Below are 25,011 nucleotides of genomic sequence, written 5' to 3'. Positions count from 1 at the left end.
GGTCTGCTGGCTCACCACCCTCACCCACCGTCGGCTCTAAATGTCCTCTGCGGGTCTCTCTCTCTCTTTCGCTCTCACTTAAGGTATATTAGCTGTCTATTAATACAGCCGCCACTCGCTGGGAGAGCAGTGGGCAGACTAGGAAGGACATCGCTCAATCAAATACACACGCACGCTCTGCCTTTGCAGGAAGTCAGACTAGCTGCAATGGCGGGAGAATGGAATGGGGAGGAGGAGGCACAGCAGTAAATATGTTGAACATAACTGGTAGAGAGTGAGAAGGAGAGAGAGAGGAAATGATGGCTTTTTAAAGGAGTGCTTCCAGGAAGGGAGTCAGGAGAGACTGGATGCAGTAAACCACAGTTGTATTTCTCTCTTAACTCCCCCATAATGGAGATATATGTGCACCACACAATCCCAGTGTGTGTTGGTGCAATCATAAAGGCAGGTCTGACTCACGGGACCCATTCATAATGTTTAGCGTGCATTCAGCCTGGTCTCTCCACACACACACACACACACACTGGCACCAAATGTTCTGGTATTTAGGCCTAGTTTTAGGGGCTGGTTCAGCCTGACAATGCGCGCACACACACACACACACACACACACACACACACACACACACACGGCCCCAGCGGAGGGAAAGCGGAACATCTGTGTGATTATCTCAAAGGAGACGCAGAGTAAAGAACGGGCCTGGCAAGTGAAATGAATTGCTGTGTGGCAGGGAGGCTGTCACTCAAAGTGCCTAACTCCATAAGGGTATTGATCATAGACAGAGAAACCTAATCTGTATTGATGGACTGTAAAGGATCACACAGGCTGCCTGTGATTACCGATGCTGGGATTCAGCAGACAACAGACTGTGTGCGTGTGCTTGTCTTTGTCTGTCTATGCTTTTGTGTCCAAATGAACCTTAACACTAGAACAGCTGTGCCTTGAGGGACCCCCCCTTCAAGCTAATGAGCGGCCATTCTGACAGCAACATTAGAACAGTGTAATTAATACATTTCATGTACAGTGAGGGAAAAAAGTGTTTGATCCACTGCTGAGTTTGTACATTTGCCCACTGACAAAAAATTATAAGTCTATAATTTTAATGGTAGGTTTATTTGAACAGTGAGAGACAGAATAACAACAAAAAAATAAATGTTATAAATTGATTTGCATTTTAATGAGGGAAATAAGTATTTGACCCCCTCTCAATCAGAAAGATTTCTGGCTCCCAGGTGTATTTTATACAGGTAACGAGCTGAGATTAGGAGCACACTCTTAAAGGGAGTGCTCCTAATCTCAGCTTGTTACCTGTATAAAAGACACCTGTTCTCAAAAGCAATCAATCAATCAGATTCCAAACTCTCCACCATGGCCAAGACCAAAGAGCTCTCCAAGGATGTCAGGGACAAGATTGTAGACCTACACAAGGCTGGAATGGGCTACAAGACCATCGCCAAGCAGCTTGGTGAGTAGGTGACAACAGTTGGTGCGATTATTCGCAAATTGAAGAAACACAGAAGACCTGTCAATCTCCCTCGGCCTGGGGCTCCATGCAAGATCTCACCTTGTGGAGTTGCAATGATCATGAGAACGGTGAAGAATCAGCCCAGAACTACACGGGAGGATCTTGTCAATGATCTCAAGGCAGCTGGGACCATAGTCACCAAGAAAACAATTGGTAACACACTACACCGTGAAGGACTGAAATCCCGAAAAAGCCTGCAAGGTCCCCCTGCTCAAGAAAGCACATATACATGCCCGTCTGAAGTTTGCCAATGAACATCTGAATGATTCAGAGGAGAACTGGGTGAAAGTGTTGTGGTCAGATGAGACCAAAATGGAGCTCTTTGGCATCAACTCAACTCGCCGTGTTTGGAGGAGGAGGAATGCTGCCTATGACCCCAAGAACACCATCCACACCGTCAAACATGGAGGTGGAAACATTATGCTTTGGGGTTGTTTTTCTGCTAAGGGGACAGGACAACTTCACCGCATCAAAGGGACGATGGACGGGGCCATGTACCGTCAAATCTTGGGTGAAAACCTCCTTCCCTCAGCCAGGGCATTGAAAATGGGTCGTATATGTGTATTCCAGCATGACAATGACCCAAAACACACGGCCAAGGCAACAAAGGAGTGGCTCAAGAAGTAGCACATTAAGGTCCTGGAGTGGCCTATCCAGTTTCCAGATCTTAATCCCATAGAAAATCTGTGGAGGGAGCTGAAGGTTCGAGTTGCCAAACGTCAGCCTCGAAACCTTAATGACTTGGAGAAGATCTGCAAAGAGGAGTGGGACAAAATCCCTCCTGAGATGTGTGCAAACCTGGTGGCCAACTACAAGAAACGTCTAACCTCTGTGATTGCCAACAAGGGTTTTGCCACCAAGTACTAAGTCATGTTTTGCAGAGGGGTCAAATACTTATTTCCCTCATTAAAATGCCAATCAATTTTGAATTTTTGTTGTTGTTATTCTGTCTCTCACTGTTCAAATAAACCTACCATTAAAATTATAGACTGATAATTTCTTTGTCAGTGGGCAAACGTACAAAATCAGCAGGGGTTCAAATACTTTTTTCCCTCACTGTATGCTATCGCAAAAATAATAGTTTGGTTGTGTTTATAAAGGTCTAAGGTAACATTTGAATACCATTTTATTTTATTTCAAATAACACATTAGCATTTTCATTAGTTTATGTTACTGTAGACTATATGTAAAAACACAAAAACTATTTTGTTTGTGGGGTGCCTTTGTTACAACTTTGAAACAGAAAACATATGTGTTGGAACACGGTAACAGTTTCTTTTTATAACGACAAAATAAAACAAACGTCCCAACCACCAAAACACACAGCCAGCAAGATGCGCGGTCAAATGGTGAAAACATCAGTAGCCTTAACATCATTCTAAGCGCCAAGTGTGCTTGATAAATAGTGACAATCTGCACAAAAGCAATAATGGCATTAAAAGTTCAGGAGAAAGAACAAACAAAATGTAATTACTGTAAAATTGACTGTGTCCATAAAATGTAGATAGTGGGTATGGGCTGGAAGTAGAGGCCTAGGCGTTGTTGTTCACTAGTTTACTCCAAGTGGGGAAAGGGTGGCGGGGTTGGAAAGTAATAAAGGGAATAAAAAATAAATAATGGCATTAAAATCAATGTGTCGATATGACAGCAGTCAAAAATAGTACATTATTGTCAGCTCGCGCTTACATGGTGTGCGTCTTCACGCAATGGTATCAGTTCGAACATGTCCATGTCACATAAACAACGAAAGCTAGTGAGTGCGTCGCTGTTTTTTGTTTGAGATGTAGGGTCTGCTCTCTGTGATGACACTTTGTGCTGTTAATCGGCCCGTAGCTTTGTCACCGGCTTGTTCTATCCAAACGGTGCCGTCCCTTCCTATATCCTGTCTCACTGGATCATTTGGTGGTGGCGCGGGCACCAAATCAATATGCTCCGTTCTGGCTTTTTTGCACTTAGGCCTCGTAGGTGTAGGTTCAGGCTGAAGCTCAGAATCAGAAGAATAATCATCAGAGATGTCAAGATTAATTTCTTCCCCACCATCTGAGTCGTTTTCATTCAGATTTTGTAGCAACGCTAGCGCAGAATTTGCATTGTGCATCCATTCATCTTGGTCTTCTTGCCATTGAAACTTACGTACGCTCTCACTGTGTACTCCAAGTAGGCCAGAGTAGGGCTGTTACGGTGACCGTATTACCGCCACACCGGCAGTCACGAGTCATGAAGTCAGTCAAATTCCACGTGACTGTTTAGTTACTGTAATTGGGCTTCTCCAAGCTCTGATGCTGCTGATGGTCATTAGTAGCCTACCAAACTTGCTAACTGCCTGGTACTCAGCACTCTATTGTCCCTCTAACATCAATGCAAATGTAATTGAAAATCTAATCTAATTATTATTATTGTTATTAATCTAACACTTCTTGAGAGCCCATGAGCTCGTGTTGCGCAACATTTCTATAGGCTACACAATTGCGTGAGAAAACAGAGTGATGGCCGCTATTAAAAAGAGGATCCCATCAGCTTTCTATAGGCTAGGCCTACTATATTTATTTCTCAACTTTCCTAATATTAAGCACAATGCTTCTCTTTACAACAGGAGTATAGCCTACCTGGCTGGCATGAAAATGAACCACGGGAAAAGCATCCTCCATTCGCTATTTAAGTGCAGAGATGACATGTATTTCTTCCCTGCCCCTCTTTCGAGACAGGTGCATGATAATGGTCCATTATTACATTTACATTTTAGTCATTTAGCAGACGCTCTTATCCAGAGCGACTTACAGTTAGTGAGTGCATACATTTTCATACTGGCCCCCCGTGAGAAACGAACCCACAACCCTGGCGTTGCAAGCGCCATGCTCTACCAACTGAGCTACAGGGGACTACTTGGATTCGGTGGACTGATATGGGCTACATACCATTTGGAGATTATAATTAGAATAGATCAATACAATAGAATGGCTTCCCATAATTACTGTAACTTCTTCGTTGTAATATCCCAAACGGACGTAGCAGTTTCACCAATTAAGGATTCTAGCTTTAATGTTGTTGTGAAATAATGCTTGTCTGCCATGCCCTGTATAATTGAGTGTGTATGATCTTCCAGACCACTAGGTCCATTTAGCAGAAAGTGTAGGGTGTATCAGCACTCTCTCTATATATTATGACCAATGAGGGACCACCTCAATCACTCTTTACTGCCTTAAGGCCCCAAGCTGTGCTGTTATTGAGTGAGACCAGTGGCAGCTGTCATTGGTAAAGTGTGTCTGTGTGCGCACGTGGTTGTTCATGTGAGTGTGTGTGTATACAGCCTGTGCTGTCTTAAGTCCCTTTGTCTCTTACGCCTTTCTAAAACATATTTTGACTTTCAATTGCTGTGACAATCTGCTTATACATTTACAACAAAAAATAACAATTTGTTCTATCATCTTCTATCTGCCCCCTCCCTTAGTGCTGTTGTAAAGAACAATAGCATGATTTGTTTTACTGATGGCAGGCCCAAAATGTCCTAGTTTTGAAGCAGAGCAAATGGTTTGATTGCTAAAGCACTTGAGTGGCCAAGAACCCTACTTATTGGGGGGCCTCTCTCTAAAACAGTCTGAACAGGTCTGCCTGTCTGCCTGCCTGCCTGCCTGCCTGCCTGTCTGTCTGTCTGTCTTTCTCGCTCTTTATTTGTCACTGTCCTTCTTCTCCACCTTTCACTCAGTCCTTTTCACTTGTTCTTTCTCCTCCTCTATCTTTCAATCTACTCTCTTTCTAAGTGACTCTTTCTCCTTCTCTCTCTCTCTTCTCACGCTTACTCTCTCTCTATCTCTCTCTCTTTTTTCTCTCTCACTCACTCCATTAAGTGAGTGGGTCTACCTTAGGGTGGTAGTCCTGTTCTGTCCCTGGTGTGTTTACACCTTGGTAGCCATATAATGACTTATTTTTGAGCTCTCCCTGTGCGATCCAATGAACAGACTTGAGAAGATTGCAGATCATGATCACTTCCCACACACACAGTACATTTTGCTATTGTATGGTCAGGCTGGGCAATTTCAATGCCCAGGGTCCACGTTAAATGCCCAGAGTCCACGTTAATATAGTCCTCGTGATCACTGTTGTCCTCTCCTCCCCCATCATTTGTTCCTGTCTCTCATCATCTTTCTTTCCCCATTCTATCGTTTTCTCTGTCCTAGACACGTTCCGTAAGACCTGATCGGATTCAGACCCAGTCCGATCCGAGTGAGGGAAGCAGCAGAAAAGTCAATTTTTAAGCTACTTTATTAACCAGAGCTGATAAAGTGCGAGGTAGAGAGGTGTGTGTGTAGGCTACTGTGAGTGTGAGCGAGTGACACGGGAACAGGGAGAAGGGAGAGAGAGACAAGAGACTGCAACCAACCAAGCAGACTCGTGCTATAGTAGACTTATAGCTGCCATAGTTAGGTTATTTATCATCCAATATGATTACGTAATATCCGTCTTACCTAGGCTAATTGAGGCTGCATGCGCTTTTTTGTCCTGAACAGTTACAAACAACAACAACTCTGTTCAGAATATAAAGTAGCAGCCTACCTGTTGGTTGTTGTAGCCTATTTTAATTCCATAATTTATGACTGTAGTATATTGCCACTGTGATGAATTATTATTAGCCAACAACGACAACAAGCTACACGCGCCATACTTGTGAAAAGCAAAGAGCAGCAGCTTAAATGATACAATGTATCTCTCTCTCTACTGCAGCAGTCACGTTCGGATCTATGTGGGTCCTTCTGGACAGGACAGTTAAAATTACACATTTACATTTACATCATTTAGCAGACGCTCTTATCCAGAGCGACTTACAAATTGGTGCATTCAACTTATGATAGCCAGTGGGACAACCACCTTTTTATATTTTTTTTATGGGGGGTGGGGGAAGAAGGATTACTTTATACTATTCCAGGTATTCCTTAAAGAGGTAGGGTTTCAAGTGTCTCCGGAAGGTGGTCAGTGACTCCGCTGTCCTGGCGTCGTGGGGGAGCTTGTTCCACCATTGGGGTGCCAGAGCAGCGAATAGCTTTAACTGGGCTGAGCGGGAACTGTGCTTCCGTAGAGGTAGGGAAGCTAGCAGGCCAGAGGTGGATGAACGTAGTGCCCTCGTTTGGGTGTAGGGTCTGATCAGAGCCTGAAGATAAGGAGGTGCCGTTCCCCTCACAGCTCCGTAGGCAAGCTTGGTCTTGGAGTAGATGCGAGCTTCAACTGGAAGCCAGTGGAGTGTGTGGAGGAGCGGGGTGACATGAGAGAACTTGGGAAGGTTGAATACCAGACGGGCTGCATCGTTCTGGATAAGTTGTAGGGGTTTAATGGCACAGGCAGGGAGCCCAGCCAACAGCGAGTTGCAGTAATCCAGACGGGAGATGACAAGTGCCTGGATTAGGACCTGTGCCTCTTTCTGTGTAAGGTAGGGTCGTACTCTGCGAATGTTGTAGAGCATGAACCTGCAGGTTCGGGTCACCGCTTTGATGTTAGCCGGAGAACGACAGGGTGTTGTCCAGGGTCACGCCAAGGTTCTTTGCACTCTGGGAGGAGGACACAATGGAGTGGTCAACCGTGATGGCGAGATCATGGAGCTGGCAGTCCTTCCCCGGAAGGAAGAGCAGCTCCGTCTTGCCGAGGTTCAGCTTGAGGTGGTGATCCGACATCCACACTGATATGTCTGCCAGACATGCAGAGATGCGATTCGCCACCTGGTTATCAGAAGCGGGATAGGAGAAAATTAATTGTGTGTCGTCTGCGTAGCAATGATAGGAGAGACCATGTGAGGAATGACAGAGCCAAGTGATTTGGTGTATAGAGAGAATAGGAGAGGGCCTAGAACTGAGCCCTGGGGGACACCAGTGGTGAGAGCACGTGGTGCGGAGACAGGTTCTCGCCACGCCACCTGGTAGGAGCGACCTGTCAGGTAGGACACAATCCAAGAGTGAGCAGCGCCGGAGATGCCCAACTCGGAGAGGGTGGAGAGGAGGATCTGATGGTTCACAGTATCAAAGGCAGCGGATAGGTCTAGAAGGATAAGAGCAGAGGAGAGAGAGTTAGCTTTAGCAGTGCGGAGAGCCTCCGTGACACAGAGAAGAGCAGTCTCAGTTGAATGACCAGTCTTGAAACCTGACTGGTTTGGATCAAGAAGGTCATTCTGAGAGAGATAGCAGGAGAGTTGGCTAGAGACGGCACGCTCAAGAGTTTTGTAGAGAAAAGAAAGAAGGGATACTGGTCTGTAGTTGTTGACATCGGAGGGATCGAGTGTACGTTTTTTGAAGAGGGGTGCAACTCTCGCTCTCTTGAAGACGGAAGGGACATGGCCAGCGGTCAAGGATGAGTTGATGAGCAAGGTGAGGTAAGGGAGAAGGTCTCCGGAAGTGTTCTGGAGAAGAGAAGAGGGGATAGGGTCAAGCGGCAGGTTGTTGGGCGGCCGGACTTCACAAGTCACAAGATTTCATCTGGAGAGAGAGCGGAGAAAGAAGTCAAAGCATAGGGTAGGGCAGTGTGAGCAGGACCAGCGTTGTCATTTGACTTAATAAATGAGGATCGGATGTCGTCAACCTTCCAAAATGGTTGACGAAGTCATCCACAGAGAGGGAGGAGGGAGGAGGATTCAGTAGGGAGGAGAAGGTGGCAAAGAGCTTCCTAGGGTTATTGGCAGAGGCTTGGAATTTAGAGTGGTAGAAAGTGGCTTTAGCAGCGGAAACAGAGGAAGAGAATGTAGAGAGGAGGGAGTGAAAAGATTACAGGTCCGCAGGGAGTCTAGTTTTCCTCCATTTCCGCTCGGCTGCCCGGAGCCCTCTTCTGTGAGCTCGCAATGAGTCGTCAAGCCACGGAGCAGGAGGGGAGGACCGAGCCGGCCGGGAGGATAGGGGACATAGAGAGTCAAAAGATGCAGAAAGGGAGGAGAGGAGGGTTGAGGAGGCAGAATCAGGAGATTGGAGGGAGAAGGATTTAGCAGAGGGAAGAGATGATAGGATGGTAGAGGAGAAAGTAGCGGGAGAGAGAGAGCGGGCGAAGGTTGCGACGGCACATTACCATCTGAGTAGGGGCAGAGTGAGTAGTGTTGGAGGAGAGCGAGAGAGAAAAGGATACAAAGTAGTGGTCGGAGACATGGAGGGGAGTTGCAGTGAGATTAGTAGAAGAACAGCATCTAGTTAAGATGAGGTCAAGCGTATTGCCTACCTTGTGAGTAGGGGGGGATGGTGAGAGGGTGAGGTCAAAAGAGGAAAGGAGTGGAAAGAAGGAGGCAGATATAAATGAGTCAAAGGCAGACGTAGGGAGGTTAAAGTCACCCAGAACTGTGAGGGGTGAGCCATCCTCAGGAAAGGAACTTATCAAGTTAATTGATGAACTCTCCAAGGGAACCTGGAGGGCGATAAATGACAAGGATGTTAAGCTTGAATGGGCTAGTGACTGTGACAGCATGGAATTCAAATGAGGAGATGGACAGATGGGTCAGGGGAAAAAGAGAGAATGTCCACTTGGGAGAGATGAGGATTCCTGTGCCACCGCCGCGCTGACCAGATGCTCTCGGGGTATGCGAGAACACATGGTCAGACGAGGAAAGAGCAGTAGGAGTAGCAGTGTTTTCTGTGGTATTTGGTAATCCATGTTTCCGTCAGCGCCAAGAAGTCGAGGGACTGGAGGGTAGCATAGGCTGAGATGAACTCTGCCTTGTTGGCCACAGAACGGCAGTTCCAGAGGCTGCCGGAGACCTGGAACTCCACGTGGGTCGTGCGCACAGGGACCACCAGATTAGAGTGGCAGCAGCCACGCGGTGTGAAGCGTTTGTATGGCGTGTGTAGAGAGGAGAGAACAGGGATAGACAGACACATAGTTGACAGGCTACAGAAAAATGCTACAATAATGCAAAGGAGATCGGAATTAAATGAACTAAACATCTGGGAAACCGAGAGAGTGGGGCCTCCCTCACTTACATTTCACTGAAACACTCAAATATAACTCTCCCAACTTCCACTTTAGAAATTATAATTGTTGTAAACTACAGCGGTTCAATGTTTTCTAGGAATAGACTCTAACTTCGTTTATTCAGCTAGCTAACTTGGTACAGTATTCTTCCGTGAAAACCGTCCAGGGCACCGAATCCTATGACGCCATAGCTAACTAACATGCCAGCCTCCAATAACACGGTTTAGCACCAATACTCGGTTACAACAAACCACCAGTGTGTTAACACGCCAAACAGATCATTCGTGTCCGTGTCTAACGTTGTGTAAAGTTTTGGGTTAGTTTTGACAGTTTGAGTGAGTACGTTGTCAACTTATTCAGCCAGTTAGTTAGCTAGAATAGTTAGCATACTAGCTAGCCATTGCTCTCTGCCAACGAACCAACCCCTCCTCCCACGGCACGAAACACACAGAGAGAGCCAAGCTAACGTTAAACTAGTCATCCATGTCCCGAATTCCCTTGAATGACTCTGGTTACCAGTATGTAAAAACAAAACCCATACCCGAGACCCGTGACAATCATATCAGATCTGACCCAGACCTGTGAAATTATTTGGAATTCTGGTTCCGGACCCACACGAGTCCCGGATCGGGTCTTGGGTATTCGGGTACAGGTGGATCCGTGAAGACCTCGATTTTAAACTACATCCACACTGCACTGTAGCCAAACTTTACCTATGAGGTGTTGGATATCTGGGAGTGGTAAGCTGAAATGTGGTCATACGCTTCAATACACTCTACTACTCTTTCTCATACAGTGTCATACCCCATCTCATCCTATGCCCCCCATCTTCAATACAGTGTTAATGTCTACAAAATGTACCTAAAACACTGTCTCAGCCCCCTCTCCCTGCCTGCCTCTTCCTTCAATCACTCTTCCCTCTGCCTCCTCCCTCGCTCATCTGCCGCGCTCCCAGCCCTGCTTCCTTGTCTGCCCTCCTCTGTCCCCCGCTCCATTTGATTCTCCACTGCCCCTCCCTCTCCCCCGCTCTCTTCCTCCACCGTATTCTTTCTCTCCTCCTCTGCTCTCCCCAGCTGTGCCTCACAGTACAGTAGCTTTTCTCTCTCACACCTAGACACACAGGGGAATCACTCAGCACATCTTTGACCTCTTCTTCTCTCCCCCCCCCCGCTCTGACTACTCTATAACTCTAGACCTTTTCCTCTCTCCTATAACAACCACTCTTCCCTTTCTCCCTCTAGTCAAGCAGAAGCTATGATGTCAATATATACTTTACCTGACCTCTTACCTCACCTCTCTTACTCTCTCTTTCCCCCCTCTCTCTCGCTCTCTCCCCTCTCTTGGTCTCTCTCTCTCCCCTATCTCTCCTGCTTTCTCTCTTCCCCTCTCTCTCGCTCTCTCTCTCGCGCTCTCTCTCCCCCCCCCCCTCTCTCTCCTGTAGCCATGCAGAAACGATTCTGTCTGTATGCTGTACCTGACCTCTGTCCGTCTCCATCTAGCCAAGCAGAAGCTGGAGGACCGTCTGGCTGCAGCCGCCAGGGAGAAGCTGGCCCAGGCCTCCAAGGAGTCCAAGGAGAAGCAGCTGCAGGCGGAGAGGAAGAGGAAGGCAGCGCTGTTCCTCCAGACCCTCCGGAACCCCCTTACTGGAGAGCCTGAGATCAGACGGCCTGACGAGACCCCCGCCATGCCTGAGGTATGGAGGCATACACGCACACACACTGTGGTGGTGAAAGTCCCAGTAGGGATGAGCCAGGCATAGATGTCCTGTTCCTAATGGAGTCTCTTAATCAACCTGTGGGAGGAGCAGAGTGTAATTGGCACAGCTGACAGTAATGGAGACTCTGCTGTGTGTGTGTGTGTGTGTGTGTGTGTGTGTGTGTGTGCGCATGCACGTGTACAGTACCCACTTTACTGTAGGTTCTCTGTCACTCACACACTTTCTAAGACACCACATCGATCGTGTCCGGAGCAATCAAGCAGGGAAACGAACATGCACAGATACCATCATCAGTAATATATACACACAGCCTGAAAACACACACACTGTGGTAAGTTTGAGAGATTAAGGCCAGACTTGGGGTCGGTCATTTTGCTCTGCCACGTCTGAGTAAGTTGTTGTGGATCGATGAGGGGTGCTGTGTTGGGACTACTCTGCCGTTGTTACTGCTGCTGCTTGTCTGCAGTCTGGGCTTTAATGATGGATACTGGCGGAGTGGTTATCAGATTTATCCTGCTGTTCCTCTGAGTTTGAAAACACCTACACCCAGTCGGTGTCCGTGAGAACCATGTGTGTGTGTGTGGGCATCTGACTGTGTGATTGTGAGTACATAGAGTAATGGCGAATACATGGAAAATGTAAATGAGTCGTCGCAATCACAGTGTTTGTATCACACACCCCACTCCTTGTCTCAACGGGTGGATACCTGCGCTCCGTCCATATTAGCATGAGCATTGGGTTGAAATCTTGGGAATTAGACGTTGTTTTCCCAGCCGTTGAACGCGTGTGTGTAGGCCTGGAGGAAATGCCTATTCTCCCCACCTAACAGAAGAGAAGTTCCTCAGTTATGTTTCAATCGTCTGTGTGAACTCCTCTGCCTGTCGGTTAACTTTCCTCCATGGTTCCTCCCACAGGCTTAAGAAATTAGATTTACACAGGCGTTTGGGAAATATGTACTTTTAGATCCCTCATTTTCATAAGTGGATATCTCTGTCCGCATCCGCGAGCTATAGTGCATTTTCAATATGAATCTGGCTTTAGATCCCTGGCTCTCCCTTTAGGCATTCCACTCCATTGCTGCCTGGTTCCCCCTTCCTCTCTATGTCTAAAGCAGCTCCAGTATTAAGAAACGCTTACCATCTTTATATCTATCTTTAGTTTCAGTCCTCTCTCTCTCTGATGAGATGGGCTGTGTCTGTCTCTTCTCTCTCTCCTCCTCTCCGCCCACCCTGGAGGTAAGTGGCATGGCCCACCCTCCTGTCCCGTCGTAAGCAGCTAACGTCGTAAGCAGCTAACGTCGTAAGCAGCTAACGGCAGCAGTGAAAGATGCCCAGACCGGTGGGGAGTTTACGACCCACCACCACATTTCACGACTCCCCCATTTGTCAGAGGGATTCACCGCCACTGATTTACAGCGCCTGTCTCCAAGGTTATTGCCACAGCAACAAAACCGGGAGCCGACGGTGCTGTTGGCATCTTGTCGTTGTTGCGCTGCGAAAAATAAAACCCTCATTTATTTTTCCCATCAATGCGGCCTATCAGGACTGACTGGCAGAGAGGCTGTGATTAATGCAGACTGGGATGTGTTCATACCTGTGTACCTGTATACTTTTACTGGCTGCTTTTACAATGGAGATGTAGCTTTTAAAACTCTTCTCAGGAGGAGTGTTCTCAAGCAGCCAATCCCCTGCTGGGATTTTAACCTGCTACTACTTTTGTGACTAGCGCACCTCCCCTGACTGCTGCCGAACACTTTGACACATCTGTGAGTCGTAACTCCAATGGCACAATAGGGAGGTTAAAGATGTTTCTATCATTTTAGCCTGTGTTTTTGACAAAGCGTCAAACTTTCTACGTTTTTCCAACTTATTCTCAGGGCTCCGCTTGCCTCTATCCTCACCCTTTCTGTGTTTATTTTGCAGAGATCTCTGTGTGTTTACAGTGTGGAGGGAGAGATGAGCATGTGCTGTTCACACAGACTCCGCTGTGCGCTGCGGGCACTTTGTTCACAGTGAGTTTACAGCAATTCATGGCTTGTTTGTGAGTCCATCTAAGCGTGCAGCGAGAGTGACCGTGAGACGGAGAAGCTCAAAGGATTCTCACAAAAAAGGGTGAATAATTAGAATTAAAAAACTATTCCTCAATAGAGCTACAGTGCCGTGAAAAAGTATTTGCCTCCTTTCTGATTTTCTCTATTTTTGCATATTTTTGATACCGAATGTTATCATATCTTCAACCAAAACCTAATATTAGATAAAAGGGAATCTGAGTGAACAAATAACACAACAATTGCATACTTATTTCATAAACAAAGTTATGCAAAACCCAATGCCCATGTGTGAAAAAGTAATTGCCCCCTTACACTCAATAACTGGCTGTGCCACCTTTAGCTGCAATGACTCCAACCAAACTCTTCCTGTAGTTGTTGATCAGTCTCACACAACGGAGGAATTTTGGCCCGCTCTTCTATGCAGAACTGCTTCAACTCAGCAACATTTGTGGGTTTTTAAGAATGAACTGCTTGTTTCAAGTCCTGCCACAACATCTCAATTGGGATAAGGTCTGGACTTTGACTAGGCTATTCCAAAACTTCAAATTAGTTGCTTTTTAGCCATTTTGATGTAGACTTGATTGTGTGTTTTGGATCATTGTCTTGAGGCAGCAAAGCATCCCCCTACCATCACCATGCTTGACCATTGGTATAAGGTTCTTACTCTGGAATGCAGTGTTTGGTTCTCGTCAGGCATGAAGGGACCCATGTCGTTCAAAAATACTTTTGACTATAGAACATTCTTCCAATAGTATTGGTGATCATCCAGGTGCTTCCAGGTGCTTTTTGGTAAACTTGAGTCAACTTTTTGGACAAGATAGGTCCCATTTTTTGTTATTTGTAAACTCATGTTCCATTAATACAGTGCATACGGAATGGTTTCAGACCCCTTTACTTTTTCCACATTTTGTTACGTTACAGCCTTATTCTAAAATTGATTACATTGTTTTTTTCTCTTATCAGTCTACACACAATACTCCATAATGACAAAGTAAAAACAGGTTTTTTGACATTTTTGCAAAATCATAAAAAAAACGGAAATATCAGATTTACATAAGTATTCAGACCCTTTACTCAGTACTTTGTTGAAGCACCTTTGGCAGCGATTACAGCCGTAGGAATGGTGCCAGCTTTCCTCCAGACGTGACGCTTGGCATTCAGGCCAAAGAGTTCAATCTTGGTTTCATCAGACCAGAGAATCTTGTTGTCTCATGGTCTGAGAGTCCTTTGGGTGCCTTTTGGCAAACTCCAAGTGGGCTGTCATGTGCTTTTTACTGAGGAGTGGCTTCTGTCTGGCCACTCTACCATAAAGGCCTGATTGGTGGAGTGCTGCAGAGATGGTTGTCCACAGAGGAACTCTGGAGTTCTGTCAGAGTGACCATCGGGTTCTTGATCACCTCCCTGACCAAGGCCCTTCTCTCCCGATTGTTCAGTTTGGCCGGGCGGACAGTTCTAGGAAGAGTATTGGTGGTTCCAAACTTCTTCCATTTAAGAATGATGGAGGCCACTGTGTTCTTGGAGACCTTCAATGCTGCAGAAATATTTTGGTACACTTTGCCTCGACACAATCCTGTCTCGGAGCTCTACGACAATTCCTTCGACCTCATGGCTTGGTTTTTGCTCTGACATGCACTGTCAGCTGTGGAACCTTGTATAGACAGGTGTGTGCCTTTCCAAATCATGTCCAATCAATTGAATTTACCACAGGTGGACTCCAATCAAGTTGTAGAAACATCTCAAGGATGATCAATGGAAACAGGATGCACCTGAGCTCAATTTCAAGTCTCATAGCAAAGGGGCTGAATACTTGTGTAAATAAGGTATTTCTGTTTTTTATTGTTAATAAATTAGCAACAAATTCTACTAACCTTTTTTTTGCTTTGTCATTATGGGGTATTGTGTGTTGATTGTTGAGGACATTTTTTTATTTAATCAATTCTAGAATAAGGCTGTAACGTAACAAAATGTTGAAAAGGGGAAGGGGTCTGAATACTTTCCGAATGCACTGTATAATATTAGGTTTTGGTTGAAGATCTGATAACATTCAGTATAAAAAAATATGCAAAAGTAGAGAAAATCAGAAAGGGGGCAAATACTTTTTTACGGCGCTGTATGTCCCAAAACATAACACCACCGTTGTTCCTTTTCTCCGCAGGGTAACGCCGTGACAAGTGACACTAGGCCACTTCAAAGTGTAAATAAGATTCAAAGAAAGTGTTTGATGTTGGGAGTGTCCTTCCACAGTGGAAATGCTGTTTGTCAGCTTCCTCTTATGTGAGCCCAATGGGTGACGTCCTTGCTTGGGGACATGGACAGTCACCTGTTCAGCCAGGTGGCGCTGGGAGGAGTCCTGTCATGGCCGTGCCCTCTCTGTCACTCTGGCCAGCTGTGCTGTGACGAGATGGGGGTGTTGAAGGACCTGGACAGGACATCAGGGCTAGGTAATATTGATGAGGATAAGTTGTGTTCAGGCTACAGGAGTTTGTTGAACTGCTGTTGTGCTTAGTCAGGTGTCCCTGTAATAGTTAGTTAGAGACCACTGGATGCTTTGTCTGTGTGAGGTAGTGATCTGAGCTTAATGTACTCTATTGTGACTCCACTACAAGTATATGTATTGTTTTCCTTTGCCTTAACGACGTCATAGACTTTGCATCGGTGGCTCAGTGAATGATGAACACCACATCTCTTAGAATAACTGTTCGAGAACACTGTAATGGCACTAATAACCCTTTCTCCTAGCCAGTGGAACAAATGGTGATTGTTGTTGTTTCACAGAGATATCCTTACTGCCAGTCGCTCTTTTGTGACGTGTTGCTGTGTGGTCGCCGAGTCTAGTTAAGTGTATGTATGTATTTTGTCTAGTGTGTATTGTGTCTAGTGAATGTTGTGAGTTGTCATGAGGAGCGGTGGCGGTTAAGCTAGTTCAGTGTTCCATTATGAAGACGCGGCACCGTGCGTGCTCCCCACCGAAAGAGTCAACTGTCGATAGGGCTCAGCAGACGGAGCACTATCGAAACACAGAAAGAGATTGCATTTCATCTGGCGTTAGGGCTGACAGGAGCCCATCAGGAACACAGAGAAATTCTGACTGGCTTTAGCAAGGGGCTGCCAGGGAAAAATAGAGGAGGAGAAATAAAGAGAGCGAGAAGGAGAGGAGGTGAAAGAGAAACGTATGAGTCATTTTTAGGAAGAGGAAGAGGTAAGGATGGGTTTTCTAAATAATTTCACTATTCAAATAGTATCATTCATTTTTGTCGGATAGCCGGATATTCTAAATACATGTGTTATTATTTGTTACAGTTTTAACCTAAGCAATGCTGCGTGGGAGTTAGAGGCTGGCGCTCTATTGCTGCAGCTACGGATGGGGCAGTTTGTAATGTATGAGATTGGAGCGAGCAGACGGAGGAAGAGCGTCACGCCAAGGCAACTCTGCTACAGCCTAGACTAGCTAACTCGTAGCAGCCACGTTATTTATAAACCCATATATCAGTGCCTGTCTTAACTGGAGTAGCCTAGAGAAGCTAGCTAGCTAAGCTAGCTAGGCTCATTGAGGCCACATGCTGCACTTTCTCCCGAATTAGTTGTTGTTTAATCTGTTTTTAAAGGTAATTTTACTGCACAGCACTCTCCAATGTCTTCTGTTCATCTGTGGACCCTGCTTGTCGAACATCTCATTCCAAAAACATGGGCATTAATATAGAGTTGGTCACTCCTTTGATGCTATAACATGTCATTGTATGCTGTAGCGTTAAGATTTCCCTTCACTAGCCTGAACCATGAAAAACAGCCCCAGACCGTTATTCCTCCTCCACCAAACTTTACAGTTGGCACTATGCATTGGGGCAGGTAGCGTTCTCCTGGCATCCGCCAAACCCAGATTTGTCCGTTGGACTGCCAGATAGTGAAGCGTGATTCATCACTCCAGATCCTGATCTTAGACTTGTGTGCGGCTGCTCGGCCATGGAAACCCATTTAATGAAGCTTCCGACGAACAGTTCTTGTGCTGACGTTGCTTCCAGAGGCAGTTTGGAACTCGAGGACAGACGATTATTACGCACTACGCGCTTCAGCACTCACCGGTCCGTTCTGTGAGCATGTGTGGCCTGCGACTTTGCGGCTGAGCCGTTGTTGCTCTTAGACGTTTCCACTTCACAATAACAGCACTTACAGTTGACCGGGGCAGCTCTAGCAAGGCAGACATTTGTTGAACTGACTTGTTGGAAACTTATGACGGTGCCACGTTGAAAGTCACTGAGCTCTTCAGTAAGGCCATTCTACTGCCAATGTTTGTCTATGGAGATTGCATGGCGGTGTGCTCAATTTTATTTTATGTCAGCAACGGGTGTGGCTGAAATAGCCGAATCCACTAATTTGAAGGGGTGTCCACATACTTTTGTATATATAGTGTATGTGTCAGCCAATCAGAGTGTGGTCTCCCCATGGTCTCCGCTGCCAACTGGGCTTTGTGTGCTCCCTACCATACTGTCTTCAATGACCCCGCCCAATCACATCTGTCATTTATTATTCCTCATCTGTTCTTTTTTAAAGTTTTAAAGTTCACTCAGAAGCACCGCTCTGGTTCCAAGAAGTCGTCCTTTCTGCGCTGTAGCCCATTGGCATGATGGTAGTTTACCATCATATTAAGATATGTTAAAAGCAGAGTTCAGTTCTTACTTTCTAGTATTTTATGTTATTGAATGAATGATTATCTGTCAAATGAGACAAGTGATCTTATGGCCCATTAAAACATTGGCAAAGCTACAGTGAACCATGTGATTAATAACAATTTGATGGATAATTGTCAATGCCATAACCTATTGAAGAGGAGAATATTCATTGTGCATACTGTGTATTCAATGGCACATGTTTATCAATGGGGAAATAGGTTCAGCATTTTAGTTCCTAGAACCAAACGTCATGGCGAGTCATGTCAACTTCTGCTCCCTGTTGGGTGGCGTAAGTGAGATGCCAGGTTGTCTCTCCTGCCCCCGTCCCAGAGAACAGGCTCTGTTCTTGGATAACCCAGCTTATGTCCCCCCCTCTCCTCCTCCTCCTCTGTGGATGGATATCCCTGTCCGTAACGTAATACCCTGTTAAAGACCAGATCCTGCTGCAAGCTTAGCACGGATTGAACAGGCTTGAACAGATTACAATTATAAAAGCAGACCTTCAGACAACACCAGTACCTAAACCCTCTATTCTCCATCCAGCCGCCTACCATCCTGCCAGCACCTCAGCCAAACGAGAAACACCAGATCCAGATCTCTAAGACTCTTTCTAGTTTCTAATCAAGAAACTAAGAAGTCCCTAGACCGCATTAGCCAGAGACGCCTGACAGAACACTTAGGGCTCTCGTTCTCTTCATCAGAGTGTTTTATTGTACTCTGCTGTGAGGATTTAATTTTATGATTGGATAGAGCACGAATGAAAGCGTGCAGAAAGAAACCAGGAGGCAGCAGATGGAGAGAAAATGACACAGGCCTATTTTCTTTTTTTTCTTTTTTTTTCTCTCTCTCTTTTGTTCTCTCCTCTGCGTAACTAAATGGCGGGAAAGTTGCAAATAACTGAGGGATCGATAGTGCCACAGGAAATGAGGCTATCGGAGGCTGTTTGGAGCATTCAATCATGGGCCAGCCTCTGCTCACTTTAATTAGTTTATAAATAAATTCAATTTTGGAGATTTAAGAGCGCTCTCTGCTCGTACCCTGACCTAAATGGAATAAATTGGACAGGGATTAGTTCTCTTAGCACAACACTGAGTGTGACCTCGGCAAAACAGTTATCTCGCACAGGGACAATTTGCCATGAGAAAGAAAGAGGGAGGGAGAGAGAGAAGGCCCAGATGTTGGGCCCCTCCCCAAAAAGCCACCAAAATAGCAGATTTTACTGCATATGCTGAAATGTGGCTATCACTGACTCTACTCTCATCCATGTTGTGTTGTTATTAGTGTTTGAGGCAGGGGGGAAGCACCTTGCAAGCCTTGTTAGCTATTTACTCAGATGTTCTGGTGCTGAAGCTGCCTGACACACGGAGGGCATCTCCCCCGAATGCTCTGGCATTTACAGATTTTTTTTGTTTAGGCTACATTTGAATCCCAAATCGTGACAGATCTGGCTTTTAGTCAGTCTGTTTACTCAAATGAATTCAGATTTTGCAAACAGACCATGTGTGATGATCAAAGTCGTATTTTCTGGTCCTACTTTTCACCTTGAATGTACTCCGTTTAATTAAGGAGTGTGTGCATGTGCGTCCTAGCCAGCTGGCCACAGTGCACTCTGTGCTCGCTGATGAATTGAGTCATAAATCGTTCAGTGGACGGCCACATCTCCCACTCCCCTACCCTTTGCTTGTATTGATTTATTTATAGAATCAATCCCAAGCAACAGGTTCATGAATATTGATGCCTTTCAATCTAATCTCGTAATTGATTGAGTTTGATACATTCTAACTCGAACACACACACACTTTCGGTAAATACTGTGTGTCTACTTACGTGACGATGTTTCGGTAGAAGTGTGTGTACGTGGGTGTGTATCTGCCTGTCTTTGTAAGTGTGTGTGTGTGTCTCTAGCTCTCTCTCTCTCCCTTTCTCTCTGCCTCTCTCCCTCCATGCCCAGCAGCCCTACTCACTTCCGTCAAGAGCTGCTGTGATGTGAGCTGCTGTGAGTGGTAGCTTTCTAATTGATTGGGCTCTTTGTCTCTGTGCTGACATCCTCTGTTCAAAGGAAGGGCCTCTCTCCTGGGAGCCCTGTCGCTCTCCAGCAGGTAGCTCAGCTTCTTTAAAGGGCCTGCCGGAGCCCAGCCAGAGCCCAGCAGGGCTAATTGACGTGATTAGAGACAAAACTGGGGTGGAGAGGTGAACCGCAGACACCGCTATGCTACTGCCACTTTATTCCTCTCACTTGCTCTCCTTCTGTCTCTTTCTCTCTCTCTTTCTCTCTCTCTCTCTCTCTCTCTCTCTCTCTCTCTCTCTCTCTCTCTCTCTCTCTCTCTCTCTCTCTCTCTCTCTCTCTCTCTCGCTCTCGCTCTCGCTCTCTCTCCTGGCTACAGCGGCTCTCTGTTGGCCTGTGTGTATCTGTGTGTAGTTGGGCTCTGTGTGGAGCGGTATGAAAGGGATCATTTGATGTTTTATGTTGATATTTGAATATTTACCTGGCCTGGCCCATAGTCCCCCACTTTCCAGGCACTCCAGGGATAAAGGGTGCTTTTCTAAGGGAGCCTGTCAGGCGGACAAAAGCACCCAATCTGCCGACTTTGTTCTGCAAAATCGCTCTCATTTGCCCAAGTAAAACGGTTAATGATTTCCCCGCTTGGCCATATAATTTACACATAATTGCGCATTAAAGTTTTTTGGGAAATTGTGAAAGCTTACCAGCACGCCCGCTTCTCTTTCTAATTGGCTTTCAAGCTAAATTTTGATTATGGCTTCTGTGATTGCCCCAGCAGTTAAAGAATCAATGCTTGTGACATTTGAGCTCTGTGATCCATTAAGACAGGCCTGTATGGAGACAGAGAGGGAGGGGACGTGAGATTGAGACTGCTTTTAGCTAACGCATAACTGGAGATGGGCTTGCTTTTTTTTTGTCTATCTATTGTCATACAGTAGATACTATAAAGTCCTATAGTCATCACCCTGCTGTCCATATGGAATAGAATGACTGACTGTCAGATTACAGTTCAGGGATTACATTACATATGTGTATTTCTCTCTACTGCCAGCAGGGAGTGGTCTCTCTCTCTTCCCCCCCTCTCTATCTCCCTCTTTCTCTCTCTCTCTGTCTCACTCTGTCCACCCACTCATTCCCTCTCTCTCTCATATGGTCACTCTTTCTCTCTCGCTCTCGCTGATAGCCAGGGTTGGCTATTACCCGACCATAAGCATGCAGCGGAGTTTAAAAACGCAGGCAGGCTTAAAGGAGCTGGCAAATCCCCTCATCATCTGGCGACCCCAATCAACTTGCCATGTGGTGACGGGGTGCTGAGAGAGAAGAGAGGGGAATTGACCGAAAGCTGCCTAGTCAGAACACAGCTCCAGCAGCCCCAGACCAGACACAAACACTGCACAGTCACAGGCCTCTTCTCTTGATTCAAGCCCCTCTGTCTCAGCTCCACTCACTTAGACAGGGGTGATGTCTCGTGCCCAATCCCCATAAAGTATGCTCAACAGCAGGGTTTTTGTTTTCTGTGGCAGTACAAGCTAGCCTATATCCTGAAGAATCAGAACTCGGTAGTTAAAGTGAACACTGGTCACTTTAATAATGTTAACATACTGTTTCACCCACTTTATATGTATATACTGTGTTCTGTCAGCAACGGGTGTGGCTGAAATAGCCGAATCCACTCATTTAAAGGGGTGTCCAAATACTTTTGTATATATAGTGTATTTATATTACGGTCTCTGACATTGCTCGTTCTGACATTTCTTTAACAAAAATATATACAGTCATGGCCAAAATTGTTGGCACCCCTGAAATTTTTCCAGAAAATGAAGTATTTCTCACAGAAAAGTATTGAAATTACACATGTTTTGCTATGCACATGTTTATTTCCTTTGTGTGTATTGGAATAACACAAAAAAAAACAGGAAAAAAGCAAATTTGACATAATTTCACACAAAACTAAAAAAATGGGCCGGACAAAGTTATTGGCACCCTTTCAAAATTGTGGATAAATAAGTTTGTTCCAAGCATGTGATGCTCCTTTAAACTCACCTGGGGCAAGTAACAGGTGTGGGCAATCTAAAAATCACACCTGAAAGCAGATAAAAAGGAGAGAAGTTGACTCAGTCTTTGCATTGTGTTTCTGTGTGTGCCACACTAAGCATGGAGAACAGAAAGAGGAAAAGAGAACTGTCTGAGGACTTGAGAACCAAAATTGTGGAAAAATATCAACAATCTCAAGGTTACAAGTCCATCTCCAGAGATCTAGATGTTCCTTTGTCCACAGTGCGCAACATGATCAAGAAGCTTGCAACCCATGGCACTGTAGCTAATCTCCCTGGACGTGGACGGAAGAGAAAAATTGATGAAAGGTTGCAACGCAGGATAGTCCGGATGGTGGATAAGCAGCCCCAAACAAGTTCCAAAGAAATTCAAGCTGTCCTGCAGGCTCAGGGTGCATCAGTGTCAGCGCGAACTATACGTCGAAATTTGAATGAAATGAAACGCTATGGCAGGAGACCCAGGAGGACCCCACTGCTGACACAGAGACATAAAAAAGCAAGACTACAGTTTGCCAAAATGTACATGAGTAAGCCAAATTCCTTCTGGGAGAACGTCTTATGGACAGATGAGACCAAGATAGAGCTTTTTGGTAAAGCACATCGTTCTACTGTTTACCGAAAATGTAATGAAGCCTTCAAAGAAAAGAACACAGTACCTACAGTCAAATATGGTGGAGGTTCAAAGATGTTTTGGGGTTGTTTTGCTGCCTCTGGCACTGGGTGCCTTGACTGTGTGCAAGGCATCATGAAATCTGAGGATTACCAAAGGATTTTGGGTCGCAATGTAGGGCCCAGTGTCAGAAAGCTGGGTTTGCGTCCGAGATCATGGGTCTTCCAGCAGGACAATGACCCCAAACATACTTCAAAAAGCACCCAGAAATGGATGGCAACAAAGCGCTGGAGAGTTCTGAAGTGGCCAGCAATGAGTCCAGATCTTAATCCCATTGAACACCTGTGGAGAGATCTTAAAATTGCTGTTGGGAAAAGGCACCCATCCAATATGAGAGACCTGGAGCAGTTTGCAAAAGAAGAGTGGTCCAAAATTCCGGGTGAGAGGTGTAAGAAGCTTATTGATGGTTATAGGAAGCGACTGATTTCAGTTATTTTTTCCAAAGGGTGTGCAACTAAATATTAAGTTAAGGGTGCCAATCATTTTGTCCGGCCCATTTTTTGAGTTTTGTGTGAAATTATGTCAAATTTGCTTTTTTCCTGTTTTTTTTGTGTTATTCCAATACACACAAAGGAAATAAACATGTGCATAGCAAAACATGTGTAATTTCAATACTTTTCTGTGAGAAATACTTCATTTTCTGGAAAAATTTCAGGGGTGCCAACAATTTTGGCCATGACTGTATATATATACATACACTACCGTTCAAAAGTTTGGGGTCACTTAGAAATGCTCAGAAATACAGTGTACACATTGTTAATGTTGTAAATGGCTATTGTAGCTGGAAACGGCTGATTTTTAATGGAATATCTACATAGGCGTACAGAGGCCCATTATCAGCAACCATCAGTCCTGTGTTCCAATGGCACGCTGTGTTCGCTAATACAAGTTTATCATTTTAAAAGGCTAATTGATCATTAGAAAACCCCTTTTGCAATTATGTTACCACAGCTGAAAACTGTTGTGCTGATTAAAGAAGCAATAAAACTGGCCTTCTTGAGACTAGTTTAGTATCTGGAGCATCAGCAATTGTGGGTTCGATTACAGGCTCAAAATGTCCAGAAACAAAGAGTTCTGTTTGGGATTGTTAGGATACAGTGCTGTGCGTGTGTGTGGACGGCAGTTTGATTGCCTTGTTTTCCCTGGCTGTCACAGTTTGTGTTTATAGAGTTCTGTATCCACCCTATCCTCCTCTCACATTCCACAGGGACGCTCCCAAACACACACACACCTCTAAACTCTGAAACACCAGGAGAACCGCAGGGTCTAGCCCATTATTGCTTCAGCCAATTTCTTGCTGTTGTAACAGAAGCCGTCACAGAGTTGGCCACAAGTGTGAATTATTGATTGATTATAGAGCCAGAGCACAATCTTCAGATGTAGTTCTGTTTACTTGTAAACATATTGAGTCTGTCAAAGCCAGCTAATTAAAGAGTATTAAGAGTGGATGGCAGAGCTTGAGCCGTCACTGGGTGGGATGTGTTGCAAAGTGCAGGCAAAGTTTTGGGTGCTTCAGAGTTAGTGGAGTGGCCCAAAATTAAAGTATGGCAACAGGCAAGGTGACCTGGAGCAGTTTGTTTGCACACAGAGAGTTGTGGATTCTGGCTACACTCTCTCTCTCATCACCCTCTCTCTCATCGCCCTCTCTCTCTCATCGCTCTCTCTCTCATCGCCCTCTCTCTCATCGCCCTCTCTCTCTCTCATCGACCTCTCTCTTTCTCATCGCCCTCTCTCTCTTTCTTATCGCCCTCTCTCTTTCTCATCGCCCTCTCTCTCTTTCTCATCGCCCTCTCGCTCTCTCATCGCCCTCTCTCTCTCTCTCATCACCCTCTCTCTCTCTCTCATCGCCCTCTCTCTCTCATCGCCCTCTCTCTCTCTCATCACACTCTCTCATCGCCCTCTCTCTCTCTCATCACACTCTCTCTCATCGCCCTCTCTCATCGCTCTCTCTCTCTCTCATGGCCCTCTCTCTCATGGCCCTCTCTCTCATCGCCCTCTCTCTCTCTCTCATCGCTCTCTCTCTCTCTCTCATCGCTCTCTCTCTCTCTCTCATGGCCCTCTCTCTCTCATCGCCCTCTCTTTCATCGCTCGCTCGCTCTCATCGCTCTCTCTCATCGCCCTCTCTCTCTCATCGCCCTCTCTCTCTCATCGCCCTCTCTCTCTCATCGCCCTCTCTCTCTCTCATCGCCCTCTCTCTCTCTCATCGCCCTCTCTCTCTCTCTCATCGCCCTCTCTCTCATCGCCCCCTCTCTCTCTCTCTCATCGCCCTCTCTCTCTCTCATCACCCTCTCTCTCTCATCACTCTCTCTCATCGCTCTCTCTCATCGCCCTCTCTCTCTCGCTCATCGCCCTCTCTCTCTCTCTCTCCAGGCAAGGTGACCTGGAACAGTTTGTTTG

The 25,011-nt window shown here is 45.8% G+C and overlaps 1 protein-coding gene across 1 annotated transcript in view; it reads left to right on the top strand.

Moving 5' to 3' along the window:
• LOC311100004 (splicing factor, suppressor of white-apricot homolog) overlaps positions 1-25,011 on the top strand; it is a 134,662-nt gene that overhangs the window by 92,549 nt on the left and 17,102 nt on the right. Inside the window, exon 13 of the mRNA XM_084140734.1 lies at positions 10,954-11,147. Coding sequence (XP_083996860.1) covers positions 10,954-11,147 — 194 coding nt within the window. The remainder of the gene's footprint in view (positions 1-10,953; positions 11,148-25,011) is intronic.

Source organism: Coregonus lavaretus (assembly GCF_964263955.1).
Source record: "Coregonus lavaretus genome assembly, chromosome: 24".
In the NCBI taxonomy this organism is placed as follows: Eukaryota; Metazoa; Chordata; class Actinopteri; order Salmoniformes; family Salmonidae; genus Coregonus; species Coregonus lavaretus.
Note: the sequence above shows the minus strand (reverse complement) of the source record. Positions and strands in the feature narration are given on the sequence as shown.